Source organism: Hemicordylus capensis, chromosome 6 (assembly GCF_027244095.1).
Source record: "Hemicordylus capensis ecotype Gifberg chromosome 6, rHemCap1.1.pri, whole genome shotgun sequence".
In the NCBI taxonomy this organism is placed as follows: Eukaryota; Metazoa; Chordata; class Lepidosauria; order Squamata; family Cordylidae; genus Hemicordylus; species Hemicordylus capensis.
This window is the reverse complement of record NC_069662.1, coordinates 24,148,668-24,165,125: the sequence shown is the minus strand read 5'-3', so window position 1 is coordinate 24,165,125 and position 16,458 is coordinate 24,148,668. Positions and strand designations below refer to the sequence as shown.

At 52.6% G+C, this 16,458-nt stretch overlaps 1 protein-coding gene across 4 annotated transcripts in view; it reads right to left on the bottom strand.

Annotated features, from left to right (window-relative positions):
* The window catches only part of KREMEN2 (kringle containing transmembrane protein 2), an 81,412-nt gene that overhangs the window by 42,744 nt on the left and 22,210 nt on the right, over positions 1–16,458 (bottom strand). Inside the window, exon 1 of one of the 4 annotated variants that reach the window (XM_053260468.1) lies at positions 1,950–3,305. The exons of the other annotated variants lie outside the window; for them this stretch is intronic. Coding sequence (XP_053116443.1) covers positions 1,950–2,016 — 67 coding nt within the window. The 5' untranslated portion in view covers positions 2,017–3,305. Of the gene's footprint in view, positions 1–1,949; positions 3,306–16,458 lie in introns of those variants that run through there. 4 annotated transcript variants of the gene reach the window in all.

Below are 16,458 nucleotides of genomic sequence, written 5' to 3'. Positions count from 1 at the left end.
ATGCTGTAGTAGTTGTAAAGAAGAGGAAGCCTCTGAGCACATGCAGACCTCATATACACCAACCCTGCAGTAACTACATCCCTGTCCCATCCATCTGGGAGTCAAAAGCAGGCCTTTCAGGATGGACGCCGACATCCCTGTTGCCTTCCCTCCTCCTCTTGAAAGAAATGATCTCGGCTGTCCCCATCATTCCTAAAGCCAGCTTTGTGAAGCCGGCAAGATGGATTCACTGCTCTAACCCACCAAAACCCAAGACCTCCCCACGCCTCAAAAGAAGGGCCCATCAAAATCCAGCATAATGCATTCCCAGCAGGTTGTCAATGTGGGACGAGAGAGACACACACATGGGACGAGAAGGAAGACTCGCACATCACACACACAGGCATCTCAGCCAGGGAACCCCAATCCCAGCATGGTGTAGTGGTTAGAGTGCTGGACTAGGACCGGGGAGACCCGAGTTCAAATCCCCATTCAGCCATGAAACTAGCTGGGTGACTCTGGGCCAGTCACTTCTCTCTCTCAGCCTAACCTACTTCACAGGGTTGCTGTGAGGAGAAACCTAAGTATGTAGTACACCTCTCTGGGCTCTTTGGAGGAAGAGCGGGATATAAAATGTAAAAAATAAATAAACACTGGGTGGTTCCCCAGATGCTGTTGGCCGACAGCTACCAGCATCCCCCTCACAATGGCCTTTTATCCCCACTGCCATCTGAGGAGTGGCAGTCCAACCACATCGTTGGGCTGGAAACCCCTGACCAATAACTTGGCATCACTTGTCAAACTGATGGCAACATCTCGGGATGAAACTGAACCTAGGGAAAGTGGAGGTGGTCAGCCTCCGAGGAACATAGATAGGGAGCCTTATACAGAGTCAGACCATTGGTCCATCTAGCTAAGTACTGTCTACTCCGACTGGCAGCGACTTCTCAGGGTATCCGAGAGGAGTCTTTCCCAGCCCTGTCTGGAGATGCTGCCAGGGATGGAACCTGGGACCTTCTGCATGCAGAGTACGACGGAGCCAGCGCCCCACTGTCAGGGACTCAGGGGCATCCCCTCTCCACCCACCCACCCACCCCCGCCCCTGGTGTCATCAGCAGCACTGCTGACTGCAGCCAACCTCCCTCTCCAATTATAGCCCCTCCCAACCCTGTTGAGCCAGTTCCTGCGCTTGGGATCTATCCGCATCTGACAGGTATCCTGGAGAGCGGCCAAGCTCGTCTGGGGATGCAGAGAGGCCGCCTGGGCCAGAAAGTATGTGTGAAACTAGACGGCGGGGGGGGGGGGACGGGACTCCGTCCCAGCAGGCTCCCTTTCCCTCTCCACAGGCGGCTTGGATCCAGCAGCTGTCCGAGGCGAGTGTGAAATCGGTGGGGCTCCGTCTGTCTGCCATCGGGCAGGACAGGTGGCAACTGCCGCTCTGAGGCTAGGGGCTCATCGGGCCAGGCACAGAGGGAGCGGGAGGCGGAGGGGGTCTCGCTAGGCCAAGGGTGAGGAAAGGGCCCGATGCCAGGCGAAGCTGCCACCAATTGGCTCTTCCCGGTGCTCCCCCACATGCCTTTCCTCCCCCACACGCCTCCCCGCAGCTGCTGCCCTCCAAAGGGCCCTGCAAGATGGGATGGGAAGCACGCACACCACTTCCCTCCCATGACCCCCATCGTCCCGTGAAAGGACCCCCGCTTGCACAATACCCTTGCACGCACACATATGGGGCAGGCAATTGTGTGCACGCACTAGGCACACAATCCAGTTGTCCTGCCCCCCCCCATCCCAGGAGGAACTACTTTGTTCCTAGGAAGCCCAAGAGCCCACCTCCCCAAAATGTAACTCATGACACTTTGTAAAGCTGTAAAGAGGGTCCCCAAACTTGTCCCCCCACCCTGTACGCCCCCTCTCTATAGACTGGACTCTGGCCCCCAAGGACCCCTCCCTCTCTGCCCCAAACGACTCACCTGCCTTCTGCAGAGCTCGGGACCCTCGAAGCAGCACCAACAGGAGGCCAAAGAGCACCCAGGGCATCTCTGGACGGCGTTACCCCCCCTGTCCTGGGCACCGAGGCTGCCCCACAACCTGAGGGTGCCTCACAGCCAGGGTCCAAGCTACAGCCGCAGCTGCTGGGACTGGAGGGGAGGCTGTCTCTGCACCCCCCAATCTGTCAGGGCACCCACCAATCACCAGAGGGGTGATCCCCCAGGATCTACATGGACAGTGCTGCTGGGAGAAGGAGGAGAGAGACGCGCTTTCTAGGAGGGATCTATCGCCGGGACCTTAGCTCAGAAGGTCGAGTCCCTAGCCATGGTGTGGGGGGTGGGGGGGCGGCAGCGCTGGAATCCTGTGGGTTGTCGTCTTCCTGCTTGCAGACAGAAGCCCGTCGCTGTCGTCGGGGAATCCTGGACCTAATCGCTTGCTGCGGGATCAGGGATCACATGTCACTCTGGTGGGCCAGAAAGACCAGCGGTCTCCAAGCGCATCTCGCGCTCCAGCAAAGTTCTGCTCCCGACGGACGGGGCGAGTCTACAGGGTCCCCTGCTGCCACGTTCTCCCGAAGGCTCTCGAACCCAGGAGGCTCCTTGCGCGGGAGATCATCTCTCTGACGGTCCCGAGGATCCACTCGCCGGGCTAGGCATGCTCGCAATGGATCTGACGGCTCACAACTCGCCTCCTCCTCCTCCGCCTCCGCCTCCTCGGCTCAGTTCCACAACTTCAAACCCCTGGATCCAAGAGGATCTCTTTTCCAGAAGTGTGTGGTGCAGCTTGCGGGTCTCCCTCTTTCTCGGCCGCCAGAGCAGTCCCTTCTGAGTCCCCTGGCTCTCCTTGGGTGAAGTCAGCCCCGAGGCATGTGGGGTGGGGGGCGCAGGCTGCGGTGGATCAGTTTTTCTTGTCCCTGCCAGGTGTGATCAGGTGGGTTCCTTCCATCCTCGAGGGGATCTCGGCGCCTGTCAGGCTGTGGCGCCCAGAGGATCCTTCCAGCCACCCCCTCCCTTCGACCTTGCGCCTCCAGAGGGGATTCCCCCGTTCGGAAGCAGCCCAGATCCGAAGGGAAACTTCCTTGGGTCCGCGTCTGTCGAGCGAGCGTCCTGGGGTTTTTTTTTTAGGGGATGGATCAGGATCAGATGGTGCCGTTCCAACTCGCCCCGCGCCGCGGCCGCCCTACACCACCACCTGCGGCAGCCCCAAGAATGGGGGCCCTCCTCCGCGCTCTTGCCTCGGCGGCGCTTGCTCGACGGGGTCGGTCCAGCCTGGGCGTCTGCTGCTGCCGCCGCCGCCGCCTCTTCGCTCTGCTCCGCGCTTCGCTCCTCCGCTCCCCCCAGCTCGCTCCCCTGGCAGCCGGAGGCAGAAGGGAAGGCGGCTCCCCCGCCATCCCCACCCCACTCCCAGCAGATCTCCCCGCCCCGACCGGCGGCCGCCCCTGGGACGTCCCATCCAGAGGAGGGAGGGCCGAGGGAGGCGGGCGGGCGGCGGCGGCTCATCTCTTGCGGGCGCCTCTCTCTCATCTCTGCGCGCAGCAGCCTTGAAATCCGAAACGGCGGCGAGGGGAGGAGGAGGCGGCGGCGGAGGGCTCAGGGCGGGGAGCGCGGCCAGACAGCAGCAGCGGGACGGGAAGGCTTGGAGTGGGAGAAGAAGGAGTTGCCCGCCGCCGGGGCTTCGTCTAGGCCAGGCCTCCCACCGCAGTCCCTACTGGGGCTCACGCATGAACGTGGAGAGGGCCTCTGAGCAAGTGCAGAGTTCCCCCCCGCCGCCACGCCCACTGAGTAGTCCTGCGCACATAGCGGGGGAAGAGCTCGTCGCAGCTCAGAGGAAGAGGCTTCAAAATAGGCGACCCCCGGTACCTCCTTCCAAAAATGAGCCTCAACGGATTTTAGTCCCCGGACGTGTTTTCAACGCCAGCGGGACTCAGCCCTCAACACATCATCAAGGGAGAAGCTGGGGGAAGAGAGCTGGTCTTGTGACAGCAAGCAGAAGTGTCCCCTTTGCTAAGCGGGCTCAGCCCTGGTTTGCATTTGAATGGGAGACTACATGTGTGAGCACTAAGAGGAATGGGGCCGCTCTGGGAGGAGCACCTGCATGCTTGCGTGCAGAAGGTTCCAAGTTCCCCCCTCTGGCATCTCCTCCAGGATAGAGCTGAGAGAGACTTTTGCCTGCAACCTTGGAGAAGCCGCTGCCAGTCTAGGTAGACAATACTGAACTAGATGGACCTATGGTCTGACTCAGTATATGGCAGCTTCCTATGTTCCTATGTTTCATTGGCAGAATGCCTTCCTCTCACTCTAACATTAAAATAGCCACTAGAGGCCTTTACATATGGCAGGTAAAATGAAGAGAGTATATCTTTCAGGCAGGCTTGAAACCCAGCACATCTCATTTTTGAAATTAAGCACTGGGGGAGCAGGCCACATGCTGCAGGGTCCTGGCCCCCTTGACCCCATCAGCCGCCTTCCCCAGTATTGAAGCAAACTGCAATCCAAGACTGGGGACCTTGTTAGGGACTTAAAAGAGCTGGGCCCTGGGCCCACAGTCTCCCTCCGTTTTGGTCATGAAACCTCTTGATGCTCTCTGGGGTTCTCCATCCTGGGTCCCCGGATATTGAAGGCCAATGTGGCTGGGGATGATGGGAACTGTAGTCCAACAACATCCGAGGACCTAAGTTTGGGAACCCCCACTGTAAAGGAATCCAGTGCCTTCTCCCTGTTTTTGAAGCCATTATTCACCAGTGCATCTACCAACATCAGGAAGAGTGGAGGAGGAGCATTGCTCCGGAGCGCGTACCGAGTGGCGAAGTGCTGTCTATGCTCCACACAGCAATGCTTCTCAGGTTGTCATTTTTGTAACTACAAGTGGGTGGTGGATTGTACCCACAGGACCACTCCTGTTTTATTCCAGAGTAATTCGTCTGGATTATAGAATTCGTCTAGAATACAGCCAGCATGGTGTCGTGGTTAGAATGTTGGACTAGGACGAGGAAGACCTGAGTTCAAATCCCCATGCAGCCATGAAGCTCACTGAGTCATGGGTGACTCTGGGCCAGTCTCTCAACCTAACCTGCCTCACAGGGTTGTTGTGCAGATAAACATACCCATGTACTCCACTCTGGGCTCCTTAGAGGAAGAGCGGGAGATAAATGTAAAAATAAAATAGATGAAATAAATAAATAAATAGCCTCCACCAAAGGATCTGTTTCTAAAAGAACCCCACTTCCAGGGCTCAGAACCTTGCTTGGTACCCACATGCTCTGTGATCTTGAAAAACAGTCTCCCGGTTGTGTGGTGGGAGAAACTGCTCTGGTTGCAGCTTTGGTGCAGGGGCATAGCAAGCAGTGTTCCCTCTAACAGGGATTCCTAGATGTTGTTGACTACAACTCCCGTAATCCCCAGCCAAAGGCCACTGCAGCTGAGGATGCTGGGAGTTGTAGTCAACACCATCTGGGAATCCCTAGAACATACAGGTGAAACTCGGAAAATTAGAATATCGTGCAAAAGTCCATTAATTTCAGTAATGCAAATTAAAAGGTGAAACTGATATATGAGACAGATGCATTACATGCAAAGCGAGATAAGTCAAGCCTTAATTTGTTATAATTGTGATGATCATGGCGTACAGCTCATGAAAACCCCAAATCCACAATCCCAGAAAATTAGAATATTACATGGAACCAAGAAGACAAGGATTGTAGAATAGAACAATATTGGACCTCTGAAAAGTATAAGCATGCATATGTATTCAGTACTTGGTTTGGGCCCCTTTTGCAGCAATTACTGCCTCAATGCGGCGTGGCATGGATGCTATCAGCCTGTGGCACTGATGAGGTATTATGGAAGACCAGGATGCTTCATTAGCGGCCTTCAGCTCTTCTGCATTGTTTGGTCTCATGTCTCTCATCCTTCTCTTGGCAATGCCCCATAGATTCTCTATGGGGTCAGGTCAGGCGAGTTTGCTGGCCAATCAAGCACAGTACACTGTATACTTTTCAGAGGTCTGATATTGTTCTATTCTACAATCCTTGTCTTCTTGGTTCCATGTAATATTCTAATTTTCTGGGATTGTGGATTTGGGGTTTTCATGAGCTGTACGCCATGATCATCACAATTATAACAAATTAAGGCTTGACTTATCTCGCTTTGCATGTAATGCGTCTATCTCATATATCAGTTTCACCTTTTAATTTGCATTACTGAAATTAATGAACTTTTGCACGATATTCTAATTTTTTGAGTTTCACCTGTAAGAACAGCCCTGCTGGATCAGGCCCAAGGCCCATCTAGTCCAGCATCCTGTTTCACACAGTGGCCCACCAGATGCCGCTGGAAGCCACAGGCAGGAGTTGAAAGGGGCACGCCCTCTCTCCTGCTGTTACTCCCCTGCAACTGGTACTCAGAGGCATCCTGCCTCTGAGGCTGGAGGTTGCCTTTAGCCTTCTAACTAGTAGCCAATGATAGACCTCTCCTCCATGAAGTTATCCAAACCTCTCTTAAAGCCACCCAGGTTGTTGGCTGTCACCACATCTGGTGGCAGAGAATTCCACAAGTTGATTATGCGTTGTGTGAAAAAATACTTCCGTTTGTTGGTCCTACATTTCCCGGCAATCAATTCCATGGGATGACCCCTGGTTCTGGTGTTATGGGAGAGGGAGAAGAATTTCTCTCTCTCCACTTTCTCCACACCATGCAGGATTGTATAGACCTCTATCATGTCTCCCCGCAGTTGTCTTTTTCTAAACTAAATAGCCCCAGGTGTTGTAGCCTTGCCTCATAAGGAAGGCCCCCGATCATCTTGGTTGCCCTCTTCCCTGTTAGAGGGAACACTAATAGCAAGGTGGGAGTGGACCCTGGGACAGGAAGGAAGAGGGGGCCCTGCCCTCCTCCTGCCTTCTTCAGAGAGGAGTGGTGGAGAGCAGGGAGCAAGCGGTCACCCAACTGGTGTCTCTCCCCAGTTCTCTGCCTAAGGCAGGTTCCTATGCAACCTTGGCGATGCCATAATTCAATGGGAGAGCAGCAGAGCACCTGCTTTGCACGCAGAAGGCCCCAGGTTCAGTCCCTGGCAGCTCCAGAGCAGCCTGGGAAAGACTCTGTCCTGAAACCTTGGAGAGCTGCTGTTAATCAGTGTATTGAGCAAGATAAACCAATGGTCTTACTCTATATAAGGCCGTTTCCAATGTAACCTAATTATCCCCCTCTAGTGGATAATCTCCACCTTACGTGGTGCAGCAGGGAAATGCTTGACTAACAAGCAGAAGGTGGCCCATTCAAATCCCCACTGGTCCTATATCAGGCATCGGTGATATAGGAAGATGCTGAAAGGCATCATCTCATACTGTGCGGGAGGAGGCATGCCGACTTGATAGCACACTTTTACTTTCGTGGATAATTAGGCCTCCTGAACCTAGATGATCCCTGGCCGGGGTGTGGCTACTTTTCTCTTGAAGCTGCGCAGCACTTGTGTGGACTGAAGACCCTCATCATCCTGGCACCAAGTGACCCTGCATGGGTGGCGTGGAGGGAGGGGGCTGGTAAAGATTATGGGGCACCGTTGTGTATGGGAGTATCAGGATTGGGGGCTTACTATCTGCAGTGATGGGTTGGATAAATGGAACCAGGTAGCCTTCACAAAAGGGGTGGGATTCTTTATGGGAAGGTTAGCAAATGGGGCAGAATGTGGAGACGGATGAGAAGGGTTTTTTTGTGGATTGGGGTTTTAGCCCCAAAGAACCACACCTCCTCCTTTCATTTGCTCCCTTCCCTTCAAGTTCAAAGCTGTAGAAGGTGTGTGTAGGGGGGGAGACATGTGGGGGAAGCACTTTCTTGGGGATCAAGGGGGGATTAGGTGTGATGTGGCTTGTTTCGGTGTCTCCTGGCAGCAGCCACTGATGCGGGCTGAGGGGGTTTCCGAGCAGGGAGGAGAGAAACCAGCTGGGATCTGGGGCCTGCAGGAACCTGCCCCTTTGAAGGGGCCTTGGAATCTCTCCCCCAGGCTTGGCGAGGGTGGGGAGTGGCCCCAGGTGGGAGCTGGAGCAGCGGTGTGGGTGTGCGTTGAGGAGGGGGATCAGAGAGAGGGATCACTGATGCAGCATCAATCGCCCCGACTGACTCCAAAAGCGCCTGTGAACACTGAAGCGTAGAAGAAGCCAGAACTTGACACACCACCAACTTGCAAAGGCGCCCGAGCCCCACACGCACATTCCTGCAAAGAGCACTGCGCACAAATCCGCCACAATGGTGTGCACATGTGCACACCCTGCATGCAAACCAGGTGAGACAGGACGGCCCAGATGGGCCCTGTTAGAGATCCTTGCCTCGCTCAAGGGAGGGCAGTGGGTCTTGCAGGAGCAAGCATGAAGGGTCCCCTTTGCTAAGCAGGGCCTGCCTCCTGCTTTGCATTGGGATGGGTGACTCCATGGGAGGGCCGTCTGCTGCAAGGTAGAGCATCTGCCTTGCATGCAGGAGGGCCCAGGTTCAGACCCCGGCAACACCTCCATGTAGGGCTGGGGAGGACGCCTGCTAGAAACTTTGGGGAGCTGCCACCAGTCTGCTCAGCTTAGGGCCCCCAGCTGTTTCTGGACTACAACTCCCCTAATTCCCAGCCACAGTGGCCAATAGCCAGGGATTATGGGAGTTGTAGGCCTAAATCTGCAAGAGGGCCGAAGTTGAGCAGCCCTGGTTGTAGACCATCCTGAGCGACATGGAGCAATGGTCTGACTCGGTATAAGCCAGCTTGCCTGTGTTCCCTGTTTTGAAGGCCAGGCAGACTGAAGAAGGAATGTTTTGAGAGTCCCTCTGTGCATGGGAAGAGTGCGTATCCTCTACCACTAAGAATCCACTGTCAGCTTCCCACATCTTTGGGATAAGAGGGCTGGGCTTGTGCCCCAGTAGCTGTGTCTTCAGGTCAACTACTGGGCAAAGTGCCCCATTGTGTTGGTGTGCTACTTTCTCCTCCATGGCTTCAAGTGGCTTCAGGGGCCCCAGTTTGGATTAGGGGCAGGGCTGCAGCACAGGGCAGGCCGAGGGAAGGCGAGGCCTCCCAGCGCTATGGTCCCAATCCAAATTGCCTCCTCACTATGGTTGCTTTTAGCAAAAGAAAACAAGGTTAGGATGTGCATTTATGCATTTCCAGGCTCACATTTCCCTTGGCTCAGAGTGCTTGAATGCTGGGAGAAACACCACACAGCTTACTGTCCCAGGGTGCATAAAGACGTTCATGAGCAAACGTATCATTTAACTCAGGGTTCTGAACCTTGGGTCCCCAGATGCTATTGGACTACAACTCCCATCATTCCCAGCCACAGTGGCCAAAGGATGTGGATGATGGGAGTTTTCGTCCAACAACCCAAGACTGAGAACCCTTGAATAATGAATTCACAGCCACGGGGGGGGGCCTGTAGGGGACACCCACCCCCAGGGGTATAGCATTTCAACAGATCTGCACAACTTTGGCTCCCCAGTTGTTGTTGTGTTACAACTTCCATCATCCCCAGCCACAGCAGCCAGTAGTCAGGGATGATGGGAGTTGTAGTCCAACATCTGCAGGTAGCTGAAGCTGTACAGCCATGCAGAAGAAGAATCTTGCAGGAGCAGAATTATTGCCTGTCCAATTTTGCATCCTGTTTCCAACAATGGCCAATCGGATGCTTCCAGGACGTTTTATTTTTTATTCATTGCTAAGCATTTATTCCAGCTATTTTACTTGTGAAGATGTAAGGAAACGTAGGATTCTGCCCAGTTGCTCAGGACTATTTTGCACATGCAACAGAATGAGGTATAGAATGGACCGCACCATTTCAGACCACGGGGGAGTGTGTGTGTGCCACTTTTGAATAGCCTCATTGAGAAAAGAAACCGCCTTGCAATTCATAATCTAGCACACCAAGGAGAAGGTTCTAGTTCAGTCCACTTCTGTTCCTACTATGCTAGTATTTCCATTCCTGGCAGGGTTTTTAGGTGGAAGGTGACTCATATTTTTTAATAATCAAAAATATGATTCCCACCTTCAGCCTGTAATATATTCTCAGAATCCTGCCTTCCTGCCATACTGGGACCATAGGTCAGTGGTAGAGCATCTGCTTTGCATGTAGACGGTTCCAGGTTTAATCTCTGGCATCTCCAGGCAGGACCAGAAATACCCACCTGAAACCCCAGAGAGCTGTTTCCACTCAGTGTAGATAATACTGGGCTAGATGGACCAAGGGTCGGCCCGACTCAGTAGAAAGCAGCTTCCCATGTTCCAGTGGGGGTCGCCCATCCCTGCTTTCCCTAGGTTCAGTTTTATTCCAAGAGATTGTCATCAATTTTATAAGTTATGCCATGGTTTCAGTCTGGGGTTCCCGACACCTGGGGTTCCCCAGATGTTGTTGGACTACAACTCCCCAGTTGGGGGTGGAGATCAAAGGCCACTGTGGGTGAGGATGATGGGAGTTGTAGTCCAACAACCACTGGGGATCATTTGGACTCAGGCATACCTGGCTGGGACCATACCCAAGTCAGTCTCTGTCACAAAGCAGAGAGAAGCCGTCAAAATTTAATGAACTGTATGTGCTTTAGAAGGTGATTACATATGTATGCATTGTTTATCTGTTCCCCCCCCCCCTTCCTTCCTTCCTTTTTGTTCCCTTTAAAACTTTATATGGTGATGCTTCACTCTTAGGAGTATCTGAAATTGTAATATTTGCTCTTTAAAATAAAAAAATAATAAACAAACAAACAAATAAAACAAAAATGTAGAGTGAAGCACGGATGCTGCTAAAGAGATAGACAAATTCTAGGTGGCTGGATCATAACTCAGCGGCAGAATCATCATCATCATCATCATCATCGGAACATAGGAAGCTGCCATATACTGAGTCAGACCATTGGTCCATCTAGCTCAGTATTGTCTACACAGACTGGCAGCAGCTTCTCCAAGGTTGCAGGCAGGAGTCTCTCTCAGCCCTATCATGGAGATTCTGCCAAGGAGGGAACTTGAGACCTTCTGCATGCAAGCGTGCAGATGTTCTTCCCAGAGTGGCCCCATCCCCTAAGGGGAATATCTTACAGTACAGTCGTCCCTTGCCAACCATGAGGGTTCCGTTCCTGGAAACCCTTGTGGTTGGCAAATTCGTTGTTGGCAAGGAATTGAAATGAATGGGAAGCTGGGAGTTAGGGGAATCACTATTGGGAAAGTACCTAAAAATAATGGAAAAAATAGAAAAAATCTTCCCTGACCCCAGAAATGACCCACTGACCCCCAGAAATTACCCCTGACCACCGGGAATGACCCCCTCAAAACTGCTAAAAGCCACCTCCAAACCCCCCAAAATCACCTATGACCCCTGACCCTGGAAATTCCACCCAAACCTGCCCTTAAAAAAAAAGGCACCAAACCACGGATACTCGGGTCGTGGTTGGCAAGGGTGGTGACAATTTCCCAGTCGTGGACACACAAATCCGCGATTGGGACACCCACAATTGATGCGGGACAATTGTACTCACATGCAGTCTCCCATTCAAAGGCAAACCAGGGTGGCGCCTGCTTAGCAAAGGGGACAATTCATGCTTCCTACCACAAGACTAGCTCTCCTTTTCCCCAGCCCCACCTGGAGATGTCAGGGATTGGATCTGGGGCTGTCTGCATGCAAACAACAGATGCTTTCCCACTGAGCTATGGCCACAGGTCTCCCCTCCAGGCACTGACCACACCGAGACCTGCTTAGCTTCATCAAGGTGGCTGTATCATGTGCCTTTAGGCCATGCTCTGAGCTCTACCCGCTCACATAGACACACGCAGAGGTGCTCGGGTCTTGCCAGGTCTCGGATGCTTGGCCGGGGGTAACTCACTCAAGCTGCTGCTGAGCTCAGTAAAATCCCTCCCTCCCTCCTCACACAGTTTCAAGCTCCCCAGGGCCAGAGAGGCCCACAGTGAAATAGGGACTTTCCCAGAGCAGGAGTTTGGAGTGGGACGGACCGGTCAGGGCTGCTTCGCTTGCTCGAGGCTTCAAGGTGGGGTGTCTTCAGCGTCACCTCTGGGACCGTTTGGGGGGTGGGGTGGGGCCTGCTGCAGAGACAAGCAGGGCTTCATTCACAAGGCAATGTTCTGCTGCCCAAGGTACTGTGCACAGAACAGAAGGCACGGAAGAGGAGAGCTGGTCTTGTGGTAGGAAGTATAACTTGTCCCCTTAGCTAAGCAGGGTCCACCCTGGTTGCATATGAATGGGAGACTTGATGTGTGAGTGAGCACTGGAAGATATTCCCCTCAGGGGATGGAGCCGCCACTCTGGGAAGAGCATCTAGGTTCCAAGTTCCCTCCCTGGCATCTGCAAGATAGGGCTGAGAGAGATTCCTGCCTGCAACCTTGGAAAAGCCGCTGCCAGTCGGTGAAGACAATACTGAGCTAGATGGACCAATGGTCTGACTCAGTATATGGCAGCTTCCTATGTTCCTAAGGGTGTAGCTAAGGGGAGAGGGGGCCTGTGTTCGCCCCTCTCCGCAGTGGAGTGAGGGAGATAATGAAGTAAATAGGGAGGGGTGGAGCTGGGGGGGCCCTTAGGAACTAGGGGCCCCGGGTTCTCTGAACCCATCTGCTCAATTATAGCTACACCCCTGGCACTGTGGTGCCAAATGCTACCTTGGAGTGAGGCATTGAATGCTTGCCTCTGCTGGGGGGCGGGAGGGGGCTGCAAAGGGTAGCAAAGCTTTATTTCATTCTTTCATTTAATTATATTTGTACACTGCCCCAAATGTCCGTCTCTGGGTGGTTTACAGCAACATAGAGAAGTTAGGAACATAGGAACATAGGAAATTGCCATATACTGAGTCAGAACATTGGTTATCTAGCTCAGTATTGTCTTCACAGACTGGCAGCGGCTTCTCCCAGGTTGCAGGCAGGAATCTCTCTCGGCCCTGTCTTGGAGAAGCCAGGGAGGGAACTTGAAACCTTCTGCTCTTCCCAGAGCGGCTTCATCCCCTGAGGGGAATATCTTGCAGTGCTCACACATCAAGTCTCCCATTCATATGCAACCAGGGCAGACTCTGCTTAGCTATGAGGACAAGTCATGCTTGCTACCACAAGACCAGCTCTCCCCTTCCAACAGTTGCAACAGAAATTAAAACCTGAACACAATTTAAAACCACAAGTCTAGTTAAAAAGCATGGGTGAAGACATGGATCTTTAAGGACTTTTAAAAAGTTGTCAGAGGTGGGGAGACTCTTATTTCGGCAAGGAGCTCATTCCAGAGTCTCGGGGTGGCAACAGAGAAGGCCCGTCCCTGCATAGTCACCTGACGAGCCAATGGCAACTGTAGACGAACCCCTCTGGATGATCTCAATGGGTGGTGGGGCTCATAGCGAAGAAAATGTTCTCTTCAATACTCAGGGTGTATGCTGTTTTGGAGCATAGTTATACTATGTTTGGAGCATAGTTATGGAGCAAGGTTATACCAGCGCCTTGTATTTTACCTGTAAACATACTGGTATCAGTGTAGTTCTTTTAATATAGGCGTAATAAGTTGGAGGGGGCCCTGGATCAAAAAGTGAAGATGGGCCCAGAGACGCAAGCATTGGGCAGTAGAGAAATATTTTAAATCAAATAAACAAACTACTACTACTGCTACTACTACTACTACTTATATACCGCTTTTCAACCAAAGTTTTCAAAGACGTTTATGTAGAAAAATAAGTAATAAATAAAGAAGATGGCTCCCTGTCCCCAAAGGGCTCACCATCTAAAAAGAAACATAAGGTAGATACCAGCACCAGCCACTGGAGGGATGCTGTGCTGGGGTTGGATAGGGACAGTTGCTCTCCCACTACTTAATACGAGAGATTGGCCACTTTAAAAGGCGCTTCTTTGCTCATTTAGCAGCCTCCCCCTGCCTCATTCTTCAAAGAGGCAGAGCAAGCTGTCACCTAGCCAGTGGGGCCCAGGGACAGTTGTCTCCAACCTCGTTCCATTGCAGCGACACCCCTGCAAGGTTCCCAGCAGCCTCCTCTTCTCCCCTTGGGCCTCTTGCAAGCTTTGTAAGGAGTGTGAGGAGAGACGCTCCTTGTCAAGCTTGCAAAGATCAGATCAGTCTTTGTAAGGAGGGTGGCGTAAGGAGCTACTCCAATGGCAGCAGTGGGGGGGTGGGGCATCTTGCCGTCCTGCCGGCATCTCAGTAATCTGCCACCTGAGGCAGCCACCTCACCTTGCCTCATGAAAGGGCTGCCCTTGGCTGGAACCCATTTGCAGTTCTCATCTGGGAAGAATGTGCAAAGCAAGAGAAAAGCAGTGAGACAGCCTCTGAGGGTTGCAAGGTGGATTCCTTCCACCACACTGGGTGAACAGAGCCACCCACAGCACCCCTCTGGGCCTAAGAGGAGTAGGACTTCAAGGCAGACTGGAATCCCAGCATTTCTCAGTATAGAGATTACATATTAATTTATGCCATTCATATCCTGCCTTTCTTCACTGGTGGAACCCAAGGCAGTATATACAGGGTTCCTAGGTAGTCTCCCATCCTACACCTAGACCTGCTTAGCTTCAGCAAGGTGGCTGTATCATCATATGCTGTGGCTAACAGCCCCTCGACGTTATGCCTCCAGCACCAAGGACACACATCCCACACCAGAAATTGTTTGGCAATGGCCACCTCCTGCATCCACTGTGCACCCAATTCAGTGTCCTTAAAACCTCAACTTTAAATATATATTCTTGTCCTTCGGGGTGTTATGCTGGGCTTTGTGTGGGCAATGCTTGGAGAAATCTCAGAAGCCAAGAGAAGGCAGCTCAGCAGAATTTCCAGACATCGAGGCTTTGATGCCTCCCCCATAGCGGGGCACGGTTAGCAGAAATAGAAGCTCTGCAAGTTGGTTTGATTTGCATTGCATGCAGGTTGCAGAATCCAGGTTTTCTTAGCTCAGAATATGGATGGATGGATGGATGGATGGATTTTATGAGTAAAAAAGACAGCACTACATATGTTTTGGCGGAATGCTGCCAGCCTAAGCTCGCTCCTTCTCTAAGGCTTAGTCTGCACATGCAGCCAGAGGCACTCTTAGCCCTGGACTTTGGGCTCAGGGGCTAACACAGCCCCTGGGGCCCCCTAAATCCTCTTTAGTCTCTCCTGGGTGGTGTGGTCACCTGGCGGAGCATGATGATGCTTATGCTGATGCTTATGATGATGCAGGGGAGGCAAGCCTCCAAAAGCCTTTAGTCCCAGGCTCCAAAATTACCTAGGTGAACCTCTGCATGCCACCAAAGGAGGTGGCAAGGCAGCATGCTGAGGTGCTACAGCATAATGGACTGTACAACAGGGATTATGTTTTTGAATGCTCCCCTACAAACAGAAAACCGGAACAACTGGCAAAGAATTGTTCTGATGTGCGCGTTTCCCCTGATGTGCTAGTTTTCTACTTGCAGGGAGTTGTTTATAGGAACATAGGAAGCTGCCACATACTGAGTCAGACCATTGGTCTATCTAGCTCAGCATCATCTACCGAGACTGGCAGCGGCTTCTCCAAGGTTGCAGGCAGGAATCCTCTCTCAGCCCTATCTTGCAGAAGCCAGGGAGGGAACTTGAAACCTCCTGCTTTTCCCAGAGCGGCTCCATCTCCTGAGGGGGGATATCTTACAGTGCTCACCTATGTAGTCTCCCATTCATAAGCAACCAGGGTGGACCCTGCTTAGCTAAGGGGACAAGTCATGCTTGCTACCACAAGACCAGCTCTCCTCTCCTCTTAATATGGAGGAGCATACAAAACTGGCACTCCCACTGCCTAAATCGGTATGGTCCATTCTGCCACCACATTCTCTTGTACATTTTGGTCAGGCCTGACATTCACTCATCCTGCCTGGACCACACGGGAAAACACAGGCCAGAGGCCCCGTCCTGCCAATATTGAGAGAATGTCAATGGCAAACACGCAGTTACACAGGCAATGCAGAGAGGAGAGGTGCTGAGTCTCAGTCAAGTAGCCTTTTTGTCTAAAACAGGCCTGCTCAACTTAGCCCACCACCACCAGCTGTTTCTGGACTACAACTCCCATAATCCCCAGCCACAGTGGCCAATAGCCAGGGATTACGGGAGCTGTAAGCCAACATCTGCAGGAGGGCCGAAGTTGAGCAGCCCTGGTCTAATATATTAGGAATGGCTGCAGTTAGAGGAAAGCAAATGTTAATTGTGACGACTTAGAGATTTATGTAAATACAAAGCCAGTTCACATGAACATGGCCCCAACACGTTAAGGGAGGAGGGGAGGGGATGCGTTGCGAGTGCACCCATCTCGGCATCACTGAAGCACATCCCCACATCCCTGAAGGACATCCCCACCATGCTGTCATGGCATCCTTCATTCGAGTGTGGGGGCTGTTCATCCAAATGGCCATTAAACAAGTGCTCCATTGCGTTTTGGAGCATGTGTTTAGGGACCATTTGGACTGAAGGGCATGTTGAACCTGACAGCACATCAGGCATCCTTCAGTGACATTGGGGTGGGCACACTCTTGACGCATCTCTGCCCC